This window comes from Rhinatrema bivittatum, chromosome 4, assembly GCF_901001135.1.
Source record: "Rhinatrema bivittatum chromosome 4, aRhiBiv1.1, whole genome shotgun sequence".
NCBI lineage: Eukaryota > Metazoa > Chordata > Amphibia > Gymnophiona > Rhinatrematidae > Rhinatrema > Rhinatrema bivittatum.
Window position 1 is genome coordinate 383,212,992 of NC_042618.1, and position 19,800 is coordinate 383,232,791.

A 19,800-nucleotide genomic window follows, 5' to 3' on the forward strand; every position below is an offset into this window, starting at 1 on the left:
CATTTCTATGCATTTCTATCCAGTCTTTCTCTTTCTGTAGCTTCTGTCTAGCAAAAACAAAGCACTAAGTTGAAGCAAAAATGTTTTAGAATCTTGCTAGTAGTTATAAAGCTACTTTTGATAAAAAAAAAACAAACAAAAAAACAGAACAAGAATAATGATTTCTTGTGTGACTTCAAAACGTTTTTCACTGCTTCTTCACCACCTTTATTACAGGTCATGGGGCTTTGTGACTTACAACAGTGCAATGCTAGGAAGTCTGCTCTAGCTCTATCTATTCTTTGTGGACACATGGAGAACATCAGTTTATATAACATAAAGGACATTCTTTTTCTCATCTTTATATAGGAGAGGAGAGATGGGGAATAGCATAGATATTCAGATGTCTCAAAGGTATAAATTGGCCAGGGGAAGTAAACCTTTTGCAAAGGAAATAATGCTCTAGAAGAAATCACAGAATGAAGGTCCAGGGGCAGAATTGAGAGCAAATCAGAAAATATTTCTTCATGGAAAAGAGGGGTGAATATATGGAGCAGCCTTCCAGTAGAGTTAGTGGAGACAAAAACAGTAACTGACTTCAAGAATGTATGAAACAAGAGGTTCCCAAGTGGGGAAGAAGCAAGGGATAAGTCCCAGGGTCTGTGGTGTTTTTCAAAGAATGAAATTGAGCAGTTTAGATGGGCCTAATGGTTCTTATCTGCCATCAGTTTTCTTTTTGGCCTGGCACTTTCCTCCTCCTCCTTTGGGCTTTCTGTTCAGTTGGAACAGCCTCTGTTGGGTTACAATGCCATGAGCCTATTTCATCCCCTATTCCTCCCAGCTCACTTAGGGGCCGAGCGCACTGTTTAACCCACTGTCGGACGCGGGTTAAATAGGCACTAATCCACCCCCTAACGCGGCGTGAATGAGTTAGCGCTCGTCACATGCAAATGCATGTGCATGCGTTAATAGCGGAGCGCACTGGAAAAAAGTATAGAAAAGCAGAAAAAACTGCTTTTTTTTTTTTAAAGTAAAAAAAAGAAAAAATGTCTCTGCCGGCCGCTTTGAAGACCGATGCTGATATGCTCGGCGTCTGTGTTCATAACCGGCAGACCGACACCCTAATTTGCGTATTGCATGGCACCCCCCTTGTGGGCGCCATGCGTGCGTTAAAGCGGGCGCTGAAAAGTCAGCGCCCGCTTTCTGCGAATAATATTGCATGGGCCCCTTACTCCAGTCTTTGTAGTGACAGTCCTGAGCTGGGTGCCATGTAACAAGGCTTATTCTGAAACCTTGCCATCATGGACCCTAAATCCAACTATGATGTCCCTCTCCCCAGGGGCTTAAATGCTGCCTGGGCAAGTCAGCTGGGGAGTGGAGGACCTAACCCAGGAATCAAGCCACTGATTTACCAACCTGTTCTATGTTTCTTTGCCCTTTTTAGCAGGAGAGCATTTTCTTCTAGGCATTGTTATAATCAACTTAGGAAAATATTAACTTAGGTAAATGTTAACTTAGGTGATGAAGTCATCTTTTTTTAAAGAATAAATTGTTACGATTAATAAGACAGTTTAAATGCCTGAATTATAACTGATGTGTATTTTGTGGCAAAAAATGTTGATTACCCAAATTGCTGATCTGAGTTACCATGGTAAATTCTGGAAATGGGTGATAAAGAAGTGGTAATTAGTAACTATGGTGACAAATGATGCCTTTGTGCATCAGGTCTGTCAACCCTATATACTTGATTGCTTCCACATTTGGATATTTTCCCCTAGATTTAGTTGTGTCAAAAATTGTGTCATGGTTGCCTCTCTTAATGTGAAAGAAACAGAAAAATGGAGCTTGGAGATTCAACTTATTTTTATGCAGAATTATAAATCACTTCTAAAAGAGAATTTATTTGGGGCCATTGGGTGGCTCAGCATAAGTGCTGTGCGCATTTACCATGCGAAAGGCTTGAGTCCCAGGCCAGCGAGGACTGCAGATACTGTGCAGGTGGCCCAATAGTGATACCTACTTGCTGAAACTAGGATGCATGTGTATCAAGATTTTCAGAGGGCATCAATGGCTCTGGCTTCCGGCTAGGGACCTGTCACTGCAGTGGCTGGGCAAGGGAAGGTAGTTGCAAATGAAGGCTCCTGGGCCTGTTGTCCAATACTGGTTACTTTTAATTGAGCTGGAAGCCCAAAAGAGCAGGAGGACACTGCTGACCCCAAAGTTCTCTATATAAAAAAGAAATTGTTCAAGTATTTCTCCTTCAGTTCTGTTTAATCTTTTGTTGCAGACATGTTTAGAACAATGGTGCAGATCGTCACTTGGAGTGATATCTAGGTGGTTTATCATGGCGGCAGTCAGACATATAACATTTTAGGTGACTGTTCCAAACACAGCTTCCATTTGGGGGGGGGGGGGGGGAATTATAGATTGACAGGTTACAGAATTTGTGCTGTAAAATTGAAAGTCATTTGGATAAAGTGAATGTTAATACTTGCCAAATGGGCTTTGGAAACATTACACAATGCGCAATAGGCTATCTTGGTTTATGAAATCATTTTCTTTGTTGCTCCTTTATCGAGCTAGGTACTGCAGGCAGTTTTGAGGGTTTATTTCGAACAGTGTATTTGATTTTCTTATATTCCTGGAATATCTGAAGCTAATGTTTGAAGCAGCATCTGTCATGCGTTTATAGCAGGGATGACTGAATATATTTTGGGGACAGGACATCTTTCCAAATGAGAGCAATTTTATTCTTCATGACTTTTCTTAGCGGGTGCCTTCCAGAGCAGAGAATCCTGCCAGGTTAGTTACATAGAGGTGTAGCATGCATCGCTTTACTTTCTGTGATGTTCAAAATTCCAACTTAACTATTTTTGTAATTGTTACTGCTGCTTTGTTTTTTTTTAACCTTCTGTTTGCTCCTGCTTCTTTAGGCCTGCAGCTCACTTAGAACTGGCCTCTGTTGAGCTACAGCACCATAAGATTTTATTTTCAATTACTCGGGATTTTTCCTCAATCTCTTCCCAAGTCACCTAGCCCAGACACTATCGGAACAGAACAGTACTTGATTGGGGTCATGCCCCAGGGCTCTTTCTGGTACTCTGCAGTCATGGGCCCTAAATCAAGCACTGGGTGTTGGCCATGCTCAGTGACATTGATTCCTTCCCCCCCAGGGTCTGAAAAACCTGCTTCTTGGCTAGCAAGGAGAGTGGAAAACTTGATCCGAAAATCGACACCACTGCCTCTAGCTACCAGGCAGGGCCCACTGTTGCTTCTTACAAGGTTGTTCTTATTTAGATATACAGTATATATATATTTTTTTTTTTAAACCTTAATGAATGTGTGTATGTGCTTTTTTGAAATTAAAGATGTATTTTAATACTTCTACTTGAAAAATTAAAAAAACAGAATTAAAGGGTAAGGAATTAATGGTTGTTTGGTTTGGTTTTTTTTGCTGACAACTGAATTCTCTTAATTATTGTTGCTGTTGTGCCTAGTTTAAGATTCTTCTGCCTTCTAATTTCAAGGTGGATAGTGCTATGTTGCCAGATTCCTGTTTTGGGTTCTTTTTCCTTTAGCAAACTGCTTTAATTCCCATGTAAAATGTTTTTTTTCTCCCAGTTGTCTGCCTCAAAGCTAATAATTTACAGTAGAATGTTGTGTGTAATTTTTTCAATTAAAAAATTAGTTCTCTAGAACATGATTGAATATTTACAGTATGGCACAAACTGTTATCTCCAAGCACTGGCATCCAGTTATGACCTGCCTGCCTTCTCCTCTCCTATGTGCATCATAGCAGTAATTCCCTGTTGGCATAAGAGCTTCAAAGTAACACATCCTGTACTATGAATTATCAGTTAGTCTCAAAAGAAAAGCTAAGATTGCTTCTGATTATAATTCGGGAAAACAGGGAAGGTAGATGACATTGTTCTGTTTACAAGCCAATTCAGTGAAAAGAGCCTTAGGTTTTTCTGAATGATTTTAATATTTTGGCTGTATTTCTTTCATAGACTAAAGAAACAAGACATTTCAAATGTAATTATTCACTAATCAGTCATTAGTAGGTCCTTCCTGCATACTTTTAAGACTAGGCTTATTTAATTTCATGTAGTAAGTTTATGAGTAAATAATGCTGGATTATTATGGTTTGTTTCATGAGTGGCAAATGAGGTTTGGTACATACTTTGATAATGCACCCCTCTAACAAGGGGACCGACGTAATAAAAAGCGCTGAACCTACTGTGGGATTTTACTCTGGGTTTTAGCATGGGTTTGTGATTGCTAACCTTACTCATGTATATAACTGGGGTTTTTAGCACCAAAGAAATCCATGGTAGGCTTAGTGCCTGCAAATTACATTACAAGGCAGGGAGACATTTTATTGCGTGTTTGTTAATGTGGAAATTTAGAGCCTGGGTCAGGGCAAGAGTAATACGTAGCTCTCATTTCTGGTGGCAGTGTTGTACTATTGCTGTGCCCCTTGTGGTAGTATGTAGCTGTTTCTACCAGACTGGGCACAGCAATAGAATAACTTTGGTCACCAGAAATGTGAGTTTACTCCACCTCAGACGCAGTAGTTTAATTTCCAGTGTAAGCTCTTGGGGAAGGCACCTGCGGTTGAACAGTGCCAAAGTCAGGAGGCACAGTGCCTCCTGACTTTGGCGTACTGTTTAACTTTAGATGCTGTAAGTGCCCAATCCAGAGAGAGAATTCTTGCAGCCAAGGCCATTTTGGTAAGGAAAGGCAAGTAAAGTCAAAGCACCTAGAGCTAGCTTAAAGTATAAATTCTTGGGGTGGGGGTGGGGGCGCGCCTATAGCTGAACAGTATTCCAAAGTCGGGTGCATATTGTTCAGCTGAAGGTGCCTGCCCCAGAGAGCTTATGCTTTGATTTTTCTTGCCATATCTTGCCAAAATAGCATTGCATATGAGATTGGTGCGGTGCATCCCAATTTGCGGGCACATTCTCTCATTCCAAGACCATTTTGACAAGAAATGGCAAGCAAAATTAAAAGAATATGCTATTTGGGGAAGGCACTTAGAGCTGAACAGTACACACTTGAGCATTATGTGTAAACTGTCCAACTGTTCTGGAAAACAAAACCTGTGAGTGTTGCCTTCCTTGGAGAGCTTGCCCTGTAAATTTAATTCCAGGTCTGAGGTGGAGTAAACTTACATTTTTGGTGGCCAGTGTGGTCTATTGTTGTGCCCAGTGTGGTACTGTACCTCAGATCCAGGAAAGACAAATTTCCAATGTAAGTTCTTTGGGACTAGAGTTTACAACTGAATAATGTGAACAGTGTGCCAAAGTCAGGATGCACAACACCAAAGTGCATACGATTCAGCTGTAGGTGCCAGCCCCAGGGAATTTCTGCTGGGAATACAACTCCATTTTTTTTTTTTTTTTTAGTTTAACCTGAAGTAAACCCATGTTTCCAGTGGCCAAAATCATTCTATTGCTGTGTCCAGTGGTAGAAACAGCTAGATACTACCACATTGGCACAGCAACAGAATATCATGGCCATTGGAAATGTGAGGTAACTTTTACTTCACCAAGGATTTAACTAAACACAGGAGTAAGGAGGTAAATGCTTAAAGTTGGAAGGAGCGTGACCAAAATGGTCTTGCATGCAAGATTGGCAACTGGGCATTCCAACTTGGGCACAATTTCGCATGCAAGACCATTTGGGCAAGGCATGCCAATTGAAATCAAAGGGTATGCTCACTGGAATGGGAAATTGCATTTAGGTACTGTGCATCCCTAATGTCTGTAATTGTGTGTTCCAGCGAGCTTACCCTTTGATTTCAGTTGGCGTGCCTTTCATGCAAGGTCATTTTGTTCACACTCCTTCCAGCTTCAAACACTTGCCTATTTTAAGACAAAAATCTCCAACCTTACTCTACCTCTTACAACCCACAACGCCCCACTAACACCTCTGAGTACATACCAAATCACTCAGAATGCTAGTCTAGAGGCATTCGAACCCACATCTGCCATGGAGATCGAAAACATACTCAAAAAAATCAAACCAGCTGCATATCCCTCAGACCCTCTACCAACCAACTTGCTCACCTCCATCCCAAACACCATAGCAAAACCCATTGCTGAAATCATTAATACCTCCTTAGCCCAAGGTACGGTACCCAATCAGTTAAAACTAGCAATTCTTAAACCACTACTGAAAAAACCAAACGCATCACCCACTGACCCAGCAAACTTCAGACCCATTGCGAACTTACCATTGATTTCCAAACTGATGGAAAAAGCAGTCAATAAACAACTTTCCGAATATCTCGAGGAACACAACATTCTCTCTCCTGCACAATATGGTTTTCGGAAATCATTAAGCACAGAGTCCCTACTGCTTTCGCTCACGGATACCTTCCTTCTGAATCTGGAGAAAAAACAATCATACCTACTGGTTCTTCTAGATTTATCCTCAGCTTTCGACACAGTAAACCACTCACAACTCTTAGACCAACTATCAAACATAGGAATTAAAGGCACTGCTCTCAGTTGGTTTAAATCGTTCCTATCAAACAGGTTCTACAAGGTCAGAATAAACAATAAGGAATCTGAACCCATCCTATCAGACCAAGGCGTACCACAAGGTTCATCTCTCTCACCCACCCTGTTCAACATTTACCTCCTCCCCCTCTGCCATCTGCTATCAAATCTCAAGCTTACGCACTACCTCTATGCAGATGATATCCAGATCCTCATACCCATCACAGAATCTATTCAAAAATCCTGCTCCTTCTGGGAGGATTGTTTACAACCAATTAAACAACTCCTCTCCAACCTTAACTTGAGATGCTACTTATCTCACAAGACCCACGTATCTACTCACCCAGCCTTTTGCAACCCTCCTCATTAAACATTTATCTCTCCTCAAACGTCAGGGATCTAGGAGCATGGCTTGACAATCAACTTAACTTAAAAAAATTTATAAATACCACCACCAAGGACTGTTTCTATAAACTACAAGTCCTCAAAAAATTAAAACCACTCCTTCACTTCAATGACTTTCGCCTCGTCCTACAATCCATTATTTTCTCAAAACTCGACTACTGCAACGCAATTCTACTTGGCCTCCCCGCGAACAGTATCAAGCCTCTACAGATGGTACAAAACGCCGCTGCTAGAATCCTAACAAACACCAATAAAAGAGAACATATTTCCCCCATTCTGAGCAACCTCCACTGGCTACCCATCAAACAGAGAATCCTTTTTAAAACCCTCACCATTATTCATAAATCAATACACAACATCGCACCTATATCACTCCAAACTCAACTTCGTCCACACCTATCCTCCAGACCCATCAGAAGCGCTTACAAAGAAAAAGAGCACTCTCAACTGCAGGACCACACCATTGGAACGCTCTCCCCCCAGACCTACGCCTCGAACCCAGTCTACCAGAGTTAAAAAAAAAGTTAGAAACCTGGCTCTTCAGGCAAGCGTTCCAATCTCCAGAATGTAACTAAGCACCTTATCCTGATTGAACTTGGGAATACTCTGTATTATAGTTAATAATATGCAATTCTATGCAAAATTAAATTTCAATTTAATCTTACGTTTAATTTAAGTTCAACATGCTAATTGGCCTAATTTTAAGTTAATTTATGAAAATATTTAAGGATTTATTGTTGTTGTTCAATGTTCTTTGTAAAAATATGTTCATGTTATGAATGTATTATATGTTATTGTTCAATGTTCTTTGTAAAAAAAAACCCCGGTCTGACCTCCCAGACCAGGGCAATCTTTTTGTTCCATGTAAACCGGACTGATTTGTATTGTATACAGGAATTCCGGTATATAAAAATTAAAAATAAAAATAAAATAAATAAACTTGCCTCCTCTTTTAAAGCACCTTTCTGATTTAGTGCAAATTTTTAGGTTAACACATTTTAGCATGCTTTTTTTTTTTTTTTTTGTAACTCCTCAGTTTGTATCCCATTAGCTTACTGCATTCTACCAGGGCCCCTGTTAACACGGTCATTAAGTAAAACCTGCGCTAAAATTTAACTCCAATTTCAGCCTGGGTTTTATTACAGTGGCCTCATGGTGATACAAGCTCCCTTTTGCTGATCACAGCAGCCTGTAGAGGCAGCGCTGGGCACGTACACATAACATAACATGGCTCGTTAGATATTTAGAGGGATAGCCATGTTGGTCTGGTGTAGCAAAAATGACAAGAGGTGGATGACACCTTATAAAGTAACCAATTTATTGAGGCATGAGTTTTGAGGTCAGAGTCCACTTCGGCAGATGCAGGCTCATTAGGTGTAACTGGTTCCATAGCTTTGTACTTCGGTGAGATCATTTAATCTCTGTACTGTTGGTAGGAAGCCTTTGTGTTGCCTCCAAATCATTGTTGCTCTCATGTATAAATGTTACTCCTGAAGGAATTCTGCGCACAAAAACTTAAAATTCTGCAAAATTCCGCAACCATTATATTGGTCAAAATAACACAATTTACATGACAGTCTTTAAGTAATTACGTTTTAAGTTAATACAGAAAAATGTTTTTACTTAGAGATGCAGAATTTTAAATATTTTGAGCAGAATTTCCCTAGAAATTCACTGTAAGAGTGTCCCTTCCACTCGCTCTCCCTACTCCCCTGGCCACTTTGCCCTCTCAGGCCCCAACTCTTCCACCTGCCAGTATCTCGCCCCGTCACCTCTAGGCTCTCAACCCCCTTACACTCTATTGCCAGTCCCAGAGTTTGACCCCATTCTCAGTACTGCCCCTCACACAGGCTCCCTCTCTTCTCTCTGTGCTCCCTTTCTCTAGTACACATACACACACCCTCATACAGGTTCCCTCACTTTCTCACACAGGGTCCCTCTCTCTTGCGTACAAACCGCACAAGCTCCCTTTCTCTCGCACATATACATCCTCACACAGGCTACCTATGTCTCTGTCTCATGCACCGCTTTATTCAGGCTGTCTCACACATACACTGGCTAGCACCCTCACAAACGGGCCGATACAGTAAAAAACGCGGGAGAGCGGGCAAGCGCCCGCTTTCCCAGCGCGTGCTCAGGACACTCTCCTGTGTGCGTGATACAGTAAATAACTTTGTTTGTCCCGGCGGTAAAAAGAGGCGCTAGGGACACTAGCATGTCCCTAGCGCCTCTTTTCGGACAGGAGCGGCGGCTGTCAGCGGCTTGGCTGCACATTTAACTTACTGAATCGCGCGGGAATACCTAATAGGGCCATCAACATGCATTTGCATGTTGCGGGCGCTATTAGGTTCGGGGGGGGGGGGTTGGACGCGCGTTTTGGACGTGCTATTACCCCATACTGAATAAGGGGTAAAGCTAGCGCATCAAACACGTGTCCAAATGCCGGCTAAAAGTGTGCTCCATCGGCCTGAAAGACAGGATCAGGGCTGGATAGAGCAGGAATTAGGCCCGTGCCAACTAAGAAAAGTAGGCCCCTATGTAAGGTTCTGATGTGATACTTAAGAGAAATCGTTTTCTAAATTTCCCAAATAATTTGTATTTAGAAGGCTTTACGAGCTTTTGTGTTCGTAAATTTGTCAATTACAATTGAAATCTTTATTTATACATGTTAGAAATAGATATATTTAGCTGTTTTAAAAAATTTTTCCTAACAAAAGTAGGCCCCTTGGACATTGTAGGCCCAAGCCAAATGGCCATGCTGGCACCCCCTCTCTCCTGGAGTGCACAGGATCCCTTTTTCTTACACACCAGCTTGCAAGTTTGCTCTCTCTCTCTCTCTCTCTCCACCTCCCATGCTCTCTCTCGCTCCCTTCTGCTCACCCCTCCCCTCTCTCCCTCCCTTCTCCTCTCTCACACCCCCCTCCCCTTTCTCACACATTCACTCTCACCGGGACCTTCATCTTCACCACGAGCGGAGCATACGCTATTCGCGGCACACAGGGGCCTTCATTTTCTCGGCGAACGGCACACATCCAGTGGCACCGGGGACCTTCATTTTCGCCGAGAACAGGACGCTCCGCAGGACTAAAATGTTAATCTACCAGACAGTTTTTTAAATCTCCACTACAGAAACCTTTAGTCTAATTGTGTTGGTGTTATATTCTTGCATCTAGCCTATGGCTTCATAAGTGTAGAAGATAGGGGGAGAGAGAATTGGATCTCTTTCATCACAGATCCAGGCTTTAGGCTAATTCTTATTATATCTTTGCACAGAACTGATGGTATATACAATACTGTATAAGTTATATAAACACATGATTGGGTGCAATGAAAGACTTTTTGTGCTGGGTGGTCCGAGAGCAATGCTGTGTGAAACTATACAAATAAATTATGAACGGGGACAGAAAGCTGAATTCTGTGAGATTTAGTGGCGAACGTGTTACAGAAGTATGTCTTCAGGCAGATCTTAGCTGGGTTTACTTTAACAAGCAGCTGCTAAGTACATTGGATATAAATAATTATGGAATTGTTATATCAAATCAAAATGTTGCAAGTTATGAATCACTTTCTTTTGTGCCTAATTAATTCATCAGAGACGTATAGTCTGCTTATAATTTGAAATGTTTTTTTCCTTTTTCTTTTGTTTTTCAGTTTTACCTTCAAGACACTAAGAGCAGTAATGGAACTTTTATAAATAGTCAGCGATTGAGTCGAGGGTCTGAGGAAAGTCCACCATGTGAGATTCTTTCTGGTGATGTTATTCAGTTTGGAGTAGATGTGACCGAGAACACTCGGAAAGGTAAGGGTATGGATCCTTTTTTATCCTCTTGCTATTGCTTCACCAATCACTTAAATTAAACCAGTAATTTTATTTTAGCCAGATGTATTTTTTTATGGATGGGAAGGGGAAACATGGAGAATTTCTGGCCTGGTGTGTGTGTGTTGCTCTTACGTAGTGACTGTGTAATATCCACACACTAAGTTTCTTCTGAATTGTCAGTGCAAGCTAATTATGAAGTGCTTAAGTTATAATTAGGGCTTCTGGTCTAAAGTGTTTAGAAAATGTAAATGTAGGTTTTTTTTATTTTCTAGCTGATTAGGGGTTCTGTGTGAGTGCTAAAACAGTGTTTTTCTGTTGTGGCAACTTTCCTTGGGTAATTTATTTGGTTAATTCATGAATGTTGCTGCTGTTTTTCTGATTCAGGGCTGCTTGATAGTCCTGAACTGCATAGCTCACAGTCAGTTTGAGCTTCTGTGGTCCTTCTACGTCATCTCTGTCCTGCAAGCAATAATTTATTGTGGGCAGACCAGTTGTGAGCCCCAAGGTTCAGAGATGTTGGCTGCAGCAGTCCTGACTCAGATAATGAGCCAGATATGAAGAGGCCTGGGTCCCTATCCCTTCAGCTAGCCAGGTAGTTTCCTTATCCCCCTAGTAGCTATCAACTGTCAACCAGTCAGTCTCCCCCACTCCCGACCCAGCTTGCTAACCAGTTCTTTCTCCCAGACCGTAGCCCTCCCCATCCCTCCAACATGCCAGCTGTTCCCCCCCCCTCCCCCCCCCAAACTTTCCAGTTGTCAGGTCACCTACTCCCTCACCTACCCAGCCAGTCCCACCTTCCTCCTCCATCACCTGTCTGGAACAGCTGATGCCTTTTGGCATCCTATGCTTTGTTTTGTGAGACCAAGGTGGGAGTACAGGTGCTGTGCAGAGTCTGTGAGAGGTGTGGCGTGCTGGAAGGCTTCACTTGTTCCAGGGATGGCACCGGGAGAGAATATGAGCGGCAGAAAAGGCCAAATTATAGAGTTTATCAGTTAAAGCTGATATCTGGATTTATCGGGCTTTACCAGTTTTAACTGACTATCAGAAGCCCTAGTTATAATGGATCAGCAGAGCAGTCCTGTGTTAAGCATAGCACTATAATATCGACACATTCTGTGTTCTAAACTAAAGCCGGGATTTGTCCAAAGTTTGAACCTGCATCATGGTTGTCAATTGAATACAAGTGCTGACTGACTTTGCTGTGCTCCTAAATAGTATTTTTTCTCCCAACTTTATTTTTATGATACATTATGGGGCGGATTTTCAGAGCCCTGCTCGCGTAAATCCGCCCAAAACCGGGCGGATTTACGCGAGCAGGGCCCTGCGCGCCGGGAAGCCTATTTTACATAGGCCTCCCGGCGCGCGCAGAGCCCCGGGACTCGCGTAAGTCCCGGGGTTCTCGGAGGGGGGCGTGTCGGGGGGCGGGCCCGGTCGTCGCGGCGTTCCGGGGGCGTGTCGGCAGCGTTTTGGGGGCGGGTATGGGGGCGTGGCTACGGCCCGGGGGCGTGGCCGCGCCCTCCGTACCCGCCCCCAGGTCGCGGCCCGGCGCGCAGCAGGCCCGCTGGCGCGCGGGGATTTACGTCTCCCTCCGGGAGGCGTAAATCCCCCGACAAAGGTAAGGGGGGGGGGGTGTAGACAGGGCCGGGTGGGTGGGTTAGGTAGGGGAAGGGAGGGTAAGGTGAGGGGAGGGCAAAGGAAAGTTCCCTCCGAAATCGGAGCGGCCTTGGAGGGAACGGGGGGAGGCAGCGCGGCTCGGCGCGCGCAGGCTATACAAAATCGATAGCCTTGCGCGCGCCGATCCAGGATTTTAGTGGATACGCGCGGCTCCGCGCGTATCTACTAAAATCCAGCGTACTTTTGCTTGAGTCTGATGCTCAAGCAAAAGTAGGCTGATCGTGCTTCTTTTAAAATCTACCCCTATATATATATATTTTTTTTTTAAATCTGCATTACAGCAAAAATTGGACCAGGAAAACTGGAAGTTTCCATTGTATGGATGCTGCTGTTTCTGATAAATGTATGGATTTTTGTGAATAGAGGACTATCTTAAGTCTAGTTTCCTTCAGATTACTGTGATCAGGTCCAGGTGAAAAAGGTACTGAATCATAATGGAGGAAGATTTTGTCAGCAGCATGTAATGTGGTTGGAGCATAACACTGTGAAAGTGGAAACCCTGGTTCTTTTTTTTCTTGTTCTCTGCATTGTCACTAAGGGGCTGATGCAATACAGTGCGCTCACATGAGCGCACTGTTTAACCCGCTGTCGGACGCGGGTTAAATAGGCACTAATCCACCCCCAATGCAATAGGGGGGATTAGCGCCTATTTAATGCATCCGACGCTGAGTGAATGAGTTAGCGTTCATTACATGCAAATGCACGTGAATGAGGCTATTACTCATTCACTCCGCATTAAAAAAAATAAATGTGCGTCTCAGACGCACATTTATCGCTCAAATATTAACGCCTGCCTGAAGCAGGCATTAATAGCTGAGCGCACGTAGAAGAGGTACAGAAAAGCAGAAAAAAATGCTTTTCGGTGGTACTTCAATAAAAAAAACAAAAACCAAAAACAAACCTCGGTAGATAGTTTGTTATGAAAACTGAAGCCATGTTTACCGGCATTGGTCTTCATAACCGGCAGCCGCCACAGGGTCGCGTTAGCTAGCGTGACCCCCACATTTGCATATTGCATGGCGCCCTCCTTGCGGGCGCCATGCTTGTGCTAAGAAAGCGGGCGCTAAAAAGTCAGCGCCCGCTTTCCGCAAAATTTATTGCATTGGCCCCTAAGCAAATTACTTCACCTTTTTGGACATTGTAACTATGAATAATCTTGCACGATTCTGTGTACACTAGTGCTACAGAAATAAGAATTGTAGTGCTTTATGTGCTTTGCTTATGTTGTACGTTGTTAATCCATTGTAAGGTATTCTGAGAAGAGTGCCATATACATCTGTCTAGATATATAAATAAAATGCTATTTATGTATATGTAACATAGTAATGACAGCAGATAAAGACCAAATGATCCAGCAAGCTGCTTATAGTTGTAACTGCTGCTCCGTGCAGTTTACCCCAAGCCTTCTATTAATGGTAGTAACTACCGCATCATGCAATATGAACAGAGCTTTACAGGTTAAATACCTATTAAACCTTGAATTTTGACTGTTTAGAAAGAATATAGTGTCTTTACTTTTTCACCAGGAATGCTACCCATTATTGTATTTAAGCAAAACTGTTAGATTGGTTATGAAACTATTATATTGAGAAGGGGTGATCAATTCTGACCCTAGAGAGCCACAAACAGACCTGGTTTTCAGGCTATCCACAATAAATATGTATGAAATGCATGCACTGCTTCTATTGTATGGTAATCTATCTCATACATATTCATTGTGGATATCCTGGAAAACTGACCTGTTTGTGCTTCTCATGGAACAGAGTTGGCCACCCCTGATATAGAACAATAATTTTTGGGTGAAAATACAGGATGTGGCCTGCATCATGGTAATTAATTGACCAAGTAGCAGGGTTTTCACTTAAATATTAGTTAACAGCATCTGCCAGCAGTTTAAGGAACAGTATAATGATTTTAGGTATAAGAGACTTAGGACACCATTCTGTTAAGGTGACATTTGTTGCAAGCAGCCAGATAATGAGAGCTGCTGTCACTGGAATGCCTATCTGGCAACCAACATGGAGTTTTGTCTTCAGTACCCAGCAACAAATATTCACAACAGAGTCCGTGACCTGCAGTGCAATAGGAGTTTTTAGAGACAAGTACTCACATGATATCTGCTGACATTTACTACCATGCTATGATATGCTTGCCTTAATCTAGAGACCCTCTAAGAAATTATAAATTACTGAGAAATGTAAACTTGAGATATTTAAAAGCTCTTAACGCTTTTTAGGTCACAACACAAATAGGTAAAAAAATCTTGCAGAAAATGTTCAGCTTAAAGAAGCAGACACAAGTAGTCGCCATTATTTTGAAATATAGACTTTCAGGCCCGTTGTATAGGGGATGTGCATGTCTTTGGGTTCTCCCCGCCCTTCTGTCTGCTTTGAGAGCAGGGTCTATGGAAGCAGGGCAGTGATATAGTGAAGGCTCTCCCACTGACCCAGCTAGTAAAGAAGAAGGATAGGCTAGATAAGCAACAAAATGGGCTTGCTCTATCCTTTTTGTTTTTCAGATTTTTGTTTTTCTTTAAATTTTGTTGCACAACCCCGTAGTAGTCCATTTTATATATATATATATAGTAAACAATGGCAGATATAAATGTTTTAAATGTTCCTGTCTATACAATAGATATATGTAACTTAAATACAGGAACAACAAGAAAAATTAAATATATATATGTTTGTGTATATGTATGTGTGTATATATATATATATATATATATATATATATATATATATGTGTGTGTGTGTGTATATATATATATGATTGCATTTTTAACATCTGTTATTTCTATTATATATATGCTATGTTTTATTATATTTCTGGTTGCTTTATTGTGAGTTGCCTAGAAAGGTTGATACTGTGGTTAAGAAATATTTTAAATTTAAAAAAAAAAAAAAGTATTGGTCCTAGCAGGTGTTAAAAGTTAGCAACTCAACCCGCTCCTCTGGTAACCCACTAACTAATCAGCATGAGTGTCCATTCAGTGTTTGATGGCAAGACGTAGGCATCACAAACCCTCCAGCCAGACATGCAAAACCCTTTACCATTTTATATAGATATTTAGGTAGATAAATATATAGAATGAGCTATTGTTTCCCAAATGTTAAATTTGGGAGCCATTTTAAAGTTATACTAAAGAAACATGATCTTCGTATCATAAAAGGGCTTTAGAATACACATTTGCTTTCTCTCAATTTTTTTGTTCTTCTCTTCTTAAATATATTTTATTTTGAGAAATAACTTTTGAGACTTGTGGCCCGAACTACAAGTCTGTGGATTCTGGTTTTATCCTCCATGTTCTACATAAAATTGGGATGGAACCAATGTTATTTTTCCTGTACATTTCGATGAGAGCACTCCCTAATCTTTTCACCCATGAAAAATTGTCCAGACTAAAATCTGAGTGAGTAAATTTAGGGACGCTTGGATGTAGTGATGAGCTTAGAGCAAACCAAATTCATGAAGTTTTCCATAGCATATACAGTTCTTTTTTGGGGGACACTTTGTTTTAATAGTGCCCAGTTGGATGATTCTTACATAAATAATCCAACATGAGTGATGTCTGACCCAGCAGTAGTTCTAAAAAAAAATAAATCTTAAAATAAGAACATTCCCAAATAGTTAATTTATAATTGTATTTTTGCAAGGAAAAAGTGTTGATTCGGATGTTAGTTGTATTCCAGTAATATATAATATATACCTGCTGCTTCGGTCAATTGGAGCACAGTGCTGTGTTCTGTCCAGTGGCAATGAGCATGTTGGGCCCTGTGTATATACAAATTTCAAGGCAAACCTCAAGGAGTGATGTGAAGCAGTAGGTTGGGAACCAAGGAAATAAGGGCTCAGTTCTCACTTCCCCCACTGACACTTCTTATAACTGTGGACAAGTCACTTTATCTCTTGCTGCCTCAGGTACACACTTAGATTGTAAGCTCTTTAGGGTAGGGATATCATACCTGAAAATGTATCACTACCATACAGCACACCATATGTCCAATAGCAGCAGTTGTAATTATGTTAAGCTTCATCTCTTCAGACTGAGATTCATATAGTTCATCTGCATTCTTCACCTTATGTTTGTATCACTATATTTAGCTTATTACTTATAAGATGCCCTGGAATAAAGAAATATATTTTTAAAATGTCTTGACAGGAGCAATGTGTACTTTTTTGCCCTATTTAAGTCTGTCTTCAAGGGCATTAATGGGACCCAAATTCCATCCACACTAATTTGTTTTGTATATTAATATAATATGCAGCTAAATTGCAATATAATCACCAAACTACCGGTATATACTTTTTCCTTACAGAATCTAATGGTGGTGCCCTTTGTCTTGTGTTATAACAGTCTTTATAGAGAGATGATTAAATAAGGATCTTTTAATAACTTCTCAGAGTTGATATTTATTTGTTGCAGGGTCTATATAATTTATGCAACATTTTAGTTCAGTTGCCTATTTCCCAAATCATGACACTTCCATTCAGAGAGAGACAATGAGATAGAGGTGTTCAGCATGAGAGCTCACAAGTATAAAAATGCTGACAGGTTTTTAATGAAGCCTTACATTTGAAACGATGGCTGTCTCTTTCCTTGAATGAAACCGTCATCTGTAAAAACCTGTTCTTCTCCTTAGTAACAATGCTATTCAGAACCACCTACATAAGTGACTCATTTGCTGACTCATTAAGACATCTTTGTTTTTCAAAGTGAAGTTATTATGTTAGAGACAGGATTATCCATGTAAACTTAAACTCATGATCCTGTAACCAAAGAGTTTTCCACCTTAATCATCTTTTCTTAATTCCACTATTTCTTCCAGAGCGGACCCACACTTGCTGTCTACAAAAATACAAGTGTTTTATGTTATTACTCTGGTCGCCGCATCTCAAGAAAGATATAGTTGCAATAGAGAAGGTACAGAGAAGGGCGACCAGAATGATAAAGGGGATGTAACAGCTCCCCTATGAGGAAAGACTGAAGAGGTTAGGGCTGTTCATCTTGGAGAAGAGATGGCTGAGGGGGGGAGGGATACGATAGAGGTGTTTAAAGTCATGAGCAGTCTAGAACGTATAAATGTGAATCGGTTATTTACTCTTTCGGATAATAGAAGGACTAGGGGGCACTCCATAAAGTTAGCATGTAGCACATTTGAAACTAATTGGAGAAAATTCTTTTTCACTCAATGCACAATTAAACTCTGGAATTTGTTGCCAGGTGATGTGGTTAGTTCATTTAGTGTAACTGGGTTTAAAAAAGGTTTGGATAAGTTCTTGGAGGAGAAGTCCATTACCCACTATTAATCAAGTTGACTTAGAAAATAGCCACTGCTATTACTAGCATCAGTAGCATGGGATATACTTAGTTTTCGGGTACTTGCCAGGTACTTGTAGCCTGGATTAGCTATTGTTGGAAAAAGGATGCTGGGCTTGATTGACTCTTGGTCTGACCCAGTATGGCAATTTCTTATATTCTTAAAGATGATAACTTCATGGTTTTCAAAGTAGAAAATGCTTCTCTTAATCAACTAGATAGTCTTGTGTAGGGGTGTGCATTCGTTCCCTACGAATTGGGAATCCGCAACGTATAGGGCCCTATTCGTTGTATTCGTGGAGAAGCGAAACGTATCGTGATTCCCCGTGAATACAACGAATCTTCGCCCAATTATTCGGTCGTCTAAAGGAGCCAATTTAAACAAACCCCCCCAAGACTTACCAAAACTCCCGTGGGGTCCGGGAGCCATCCCCTGCACTCACACCTTCTGCTGCCGGTTTCAAAATGGTGCCGATAGCCTTTGACCTACTATGTCACAGGGGCTACCGGTGCCATTGGTCAGCCCCTATCACATGGCCATCGGCACCATCTTGTGCTCCTACCATGTGACGGGGCTGTCCAATGGCACCAGTAGCCCCTGTGACATAGTAAGGGCAAAGGCTATCGGCGCCATTTTGATTACTGGCAGCCGAAGGCCCGAGTGCAGGAGATAGCTCCCGGACCCCTGCTGGGCCACCAGGAAGATTTGGTAAGTCTTGGGTGTGTCAGGAGGGTGGGGGATTGTAGTTAATTTAATTTTAGCGGGGAAACAAATAGGAATTAACGTATGAACGTATCGGGGGGGCCCCCCCGAATGCAACGTATCTGCCCCCCGATGAATACGAATCCCGAATGCAACGTATGGCGTCCCTCTGCACATCCCTAGTCTTGTGTGTTTAACTATGATCACTCAATCCTTTGAGAGAAGTAGCAAGACTGACATTAAATGATCCTAATTGCATCATTCACTGACCCATCCAGAAAAAGGTTATCTGGCTGTTGATAAGGCTAAACTGCTTATCTATGGACCTAACTAATGCTTCAGTGGCATATTTCATATTTTGTAGGACACCATTGAAGTACCTGAAGAAAACCAACATTATTTTAAATTTAGGGTATGGGATACTGAAACTAATGGTACCCTGTCCATATGTATAATTGCGTATTCCATCTATATATGTCTATGATGATGATGATTTTTTTTTTTTTATGGCAGACCTATAAATTCTATTGTTGCCACATCTTCAATTTGAAGTGTGTATATGCGATATAAACATTTATCCAGGCCTATGACTGGTTTAGTTTAGTTTAATACAGTTTGATATACCGCTTTTCAAATAAAGCAATTTACAATACTACAATAAAAATTCTAAAACAGCACAAATCAAAATTACATAAATTACAATAATAAATATAATTAAAAATAAAATTAACTGGGACATGCTCGCTGTGACTTACCGCCGCTATAGCAGGAGAGGTAGCCAATAACATTGGGCTTTGGAGGAGCTGATATTTCATCTTGCTTTGCCCTCCTTGGGTCTCCTGCTGACGTCATTCTGCCAAGACCAGCGCCTATATCAAGAGCCTTCCAGTGGCATTTATTGGTGGTGCTCACTGAAATTTACTGCCAGTACAGTAGGAGAGGTAGCCAGTAACATCAAGCCTTGGAAAAGCTGCTATTCTATCTTCCTTTGCCCTCCTCGGATCTCTTGCTGATATCATTCTTCCGGCACCAATGCCTACATCAAGAGCCTTTCAGTGGCATGGCTTGAAAGCCACACGCCCCTTATGAAAAGTTTTCAAGAGCTCTGGCACTGGTCATATGGGCAAGAAAGGGAAGAGTAAGCCATGGATCTCTTCACCAAGCATAGTGCCAGTTTATGGGCCTATGGATGACCGTGTGAGATGGCTGGTACAACAGCCAACGATGGGCATGAGTGGAGAAACCTCGGTTAGTTCCGGGGCCTCCATGAGCTTGGGCCAGAGTCTGTCACTACCACAACCCACAGGTCAGTTCATTGAGACCACTGGGCCTCCACAAACTAATTTATCTGGTGTATTATCTGACTCTACCTCTTTATTTATTTATTTAAGGC

The 19,800-nt window shown here is 41.6% G+C and overlaps 1 protein-coding gene across 18 annotated transcripts in view; it reads left to right on the forward strand.

The window, feature by feature from the left end:
- The window catches only part of SLMAP (sarcolemma associated protein), a 362,537-nt gene that overhangs the window by 115,741 nt on the left and 226,996 nt on the right, over positions 1–19,800 (forward strand). For all 18 annotated transcript variants that reach the window (XM_029600936.1, XM_029600935.1, XM_029600939.1 and 15 more), the window contains exon 2: positions 10,542–10,689. In XM_029600936.1, the coding sequence (XP_029456796.1) occupies positions 10,542–10,689 (148 nt within the window). The remainder of the gene's footprint in view (positions 1–10,541; positions 10,690–19,800) is intronic.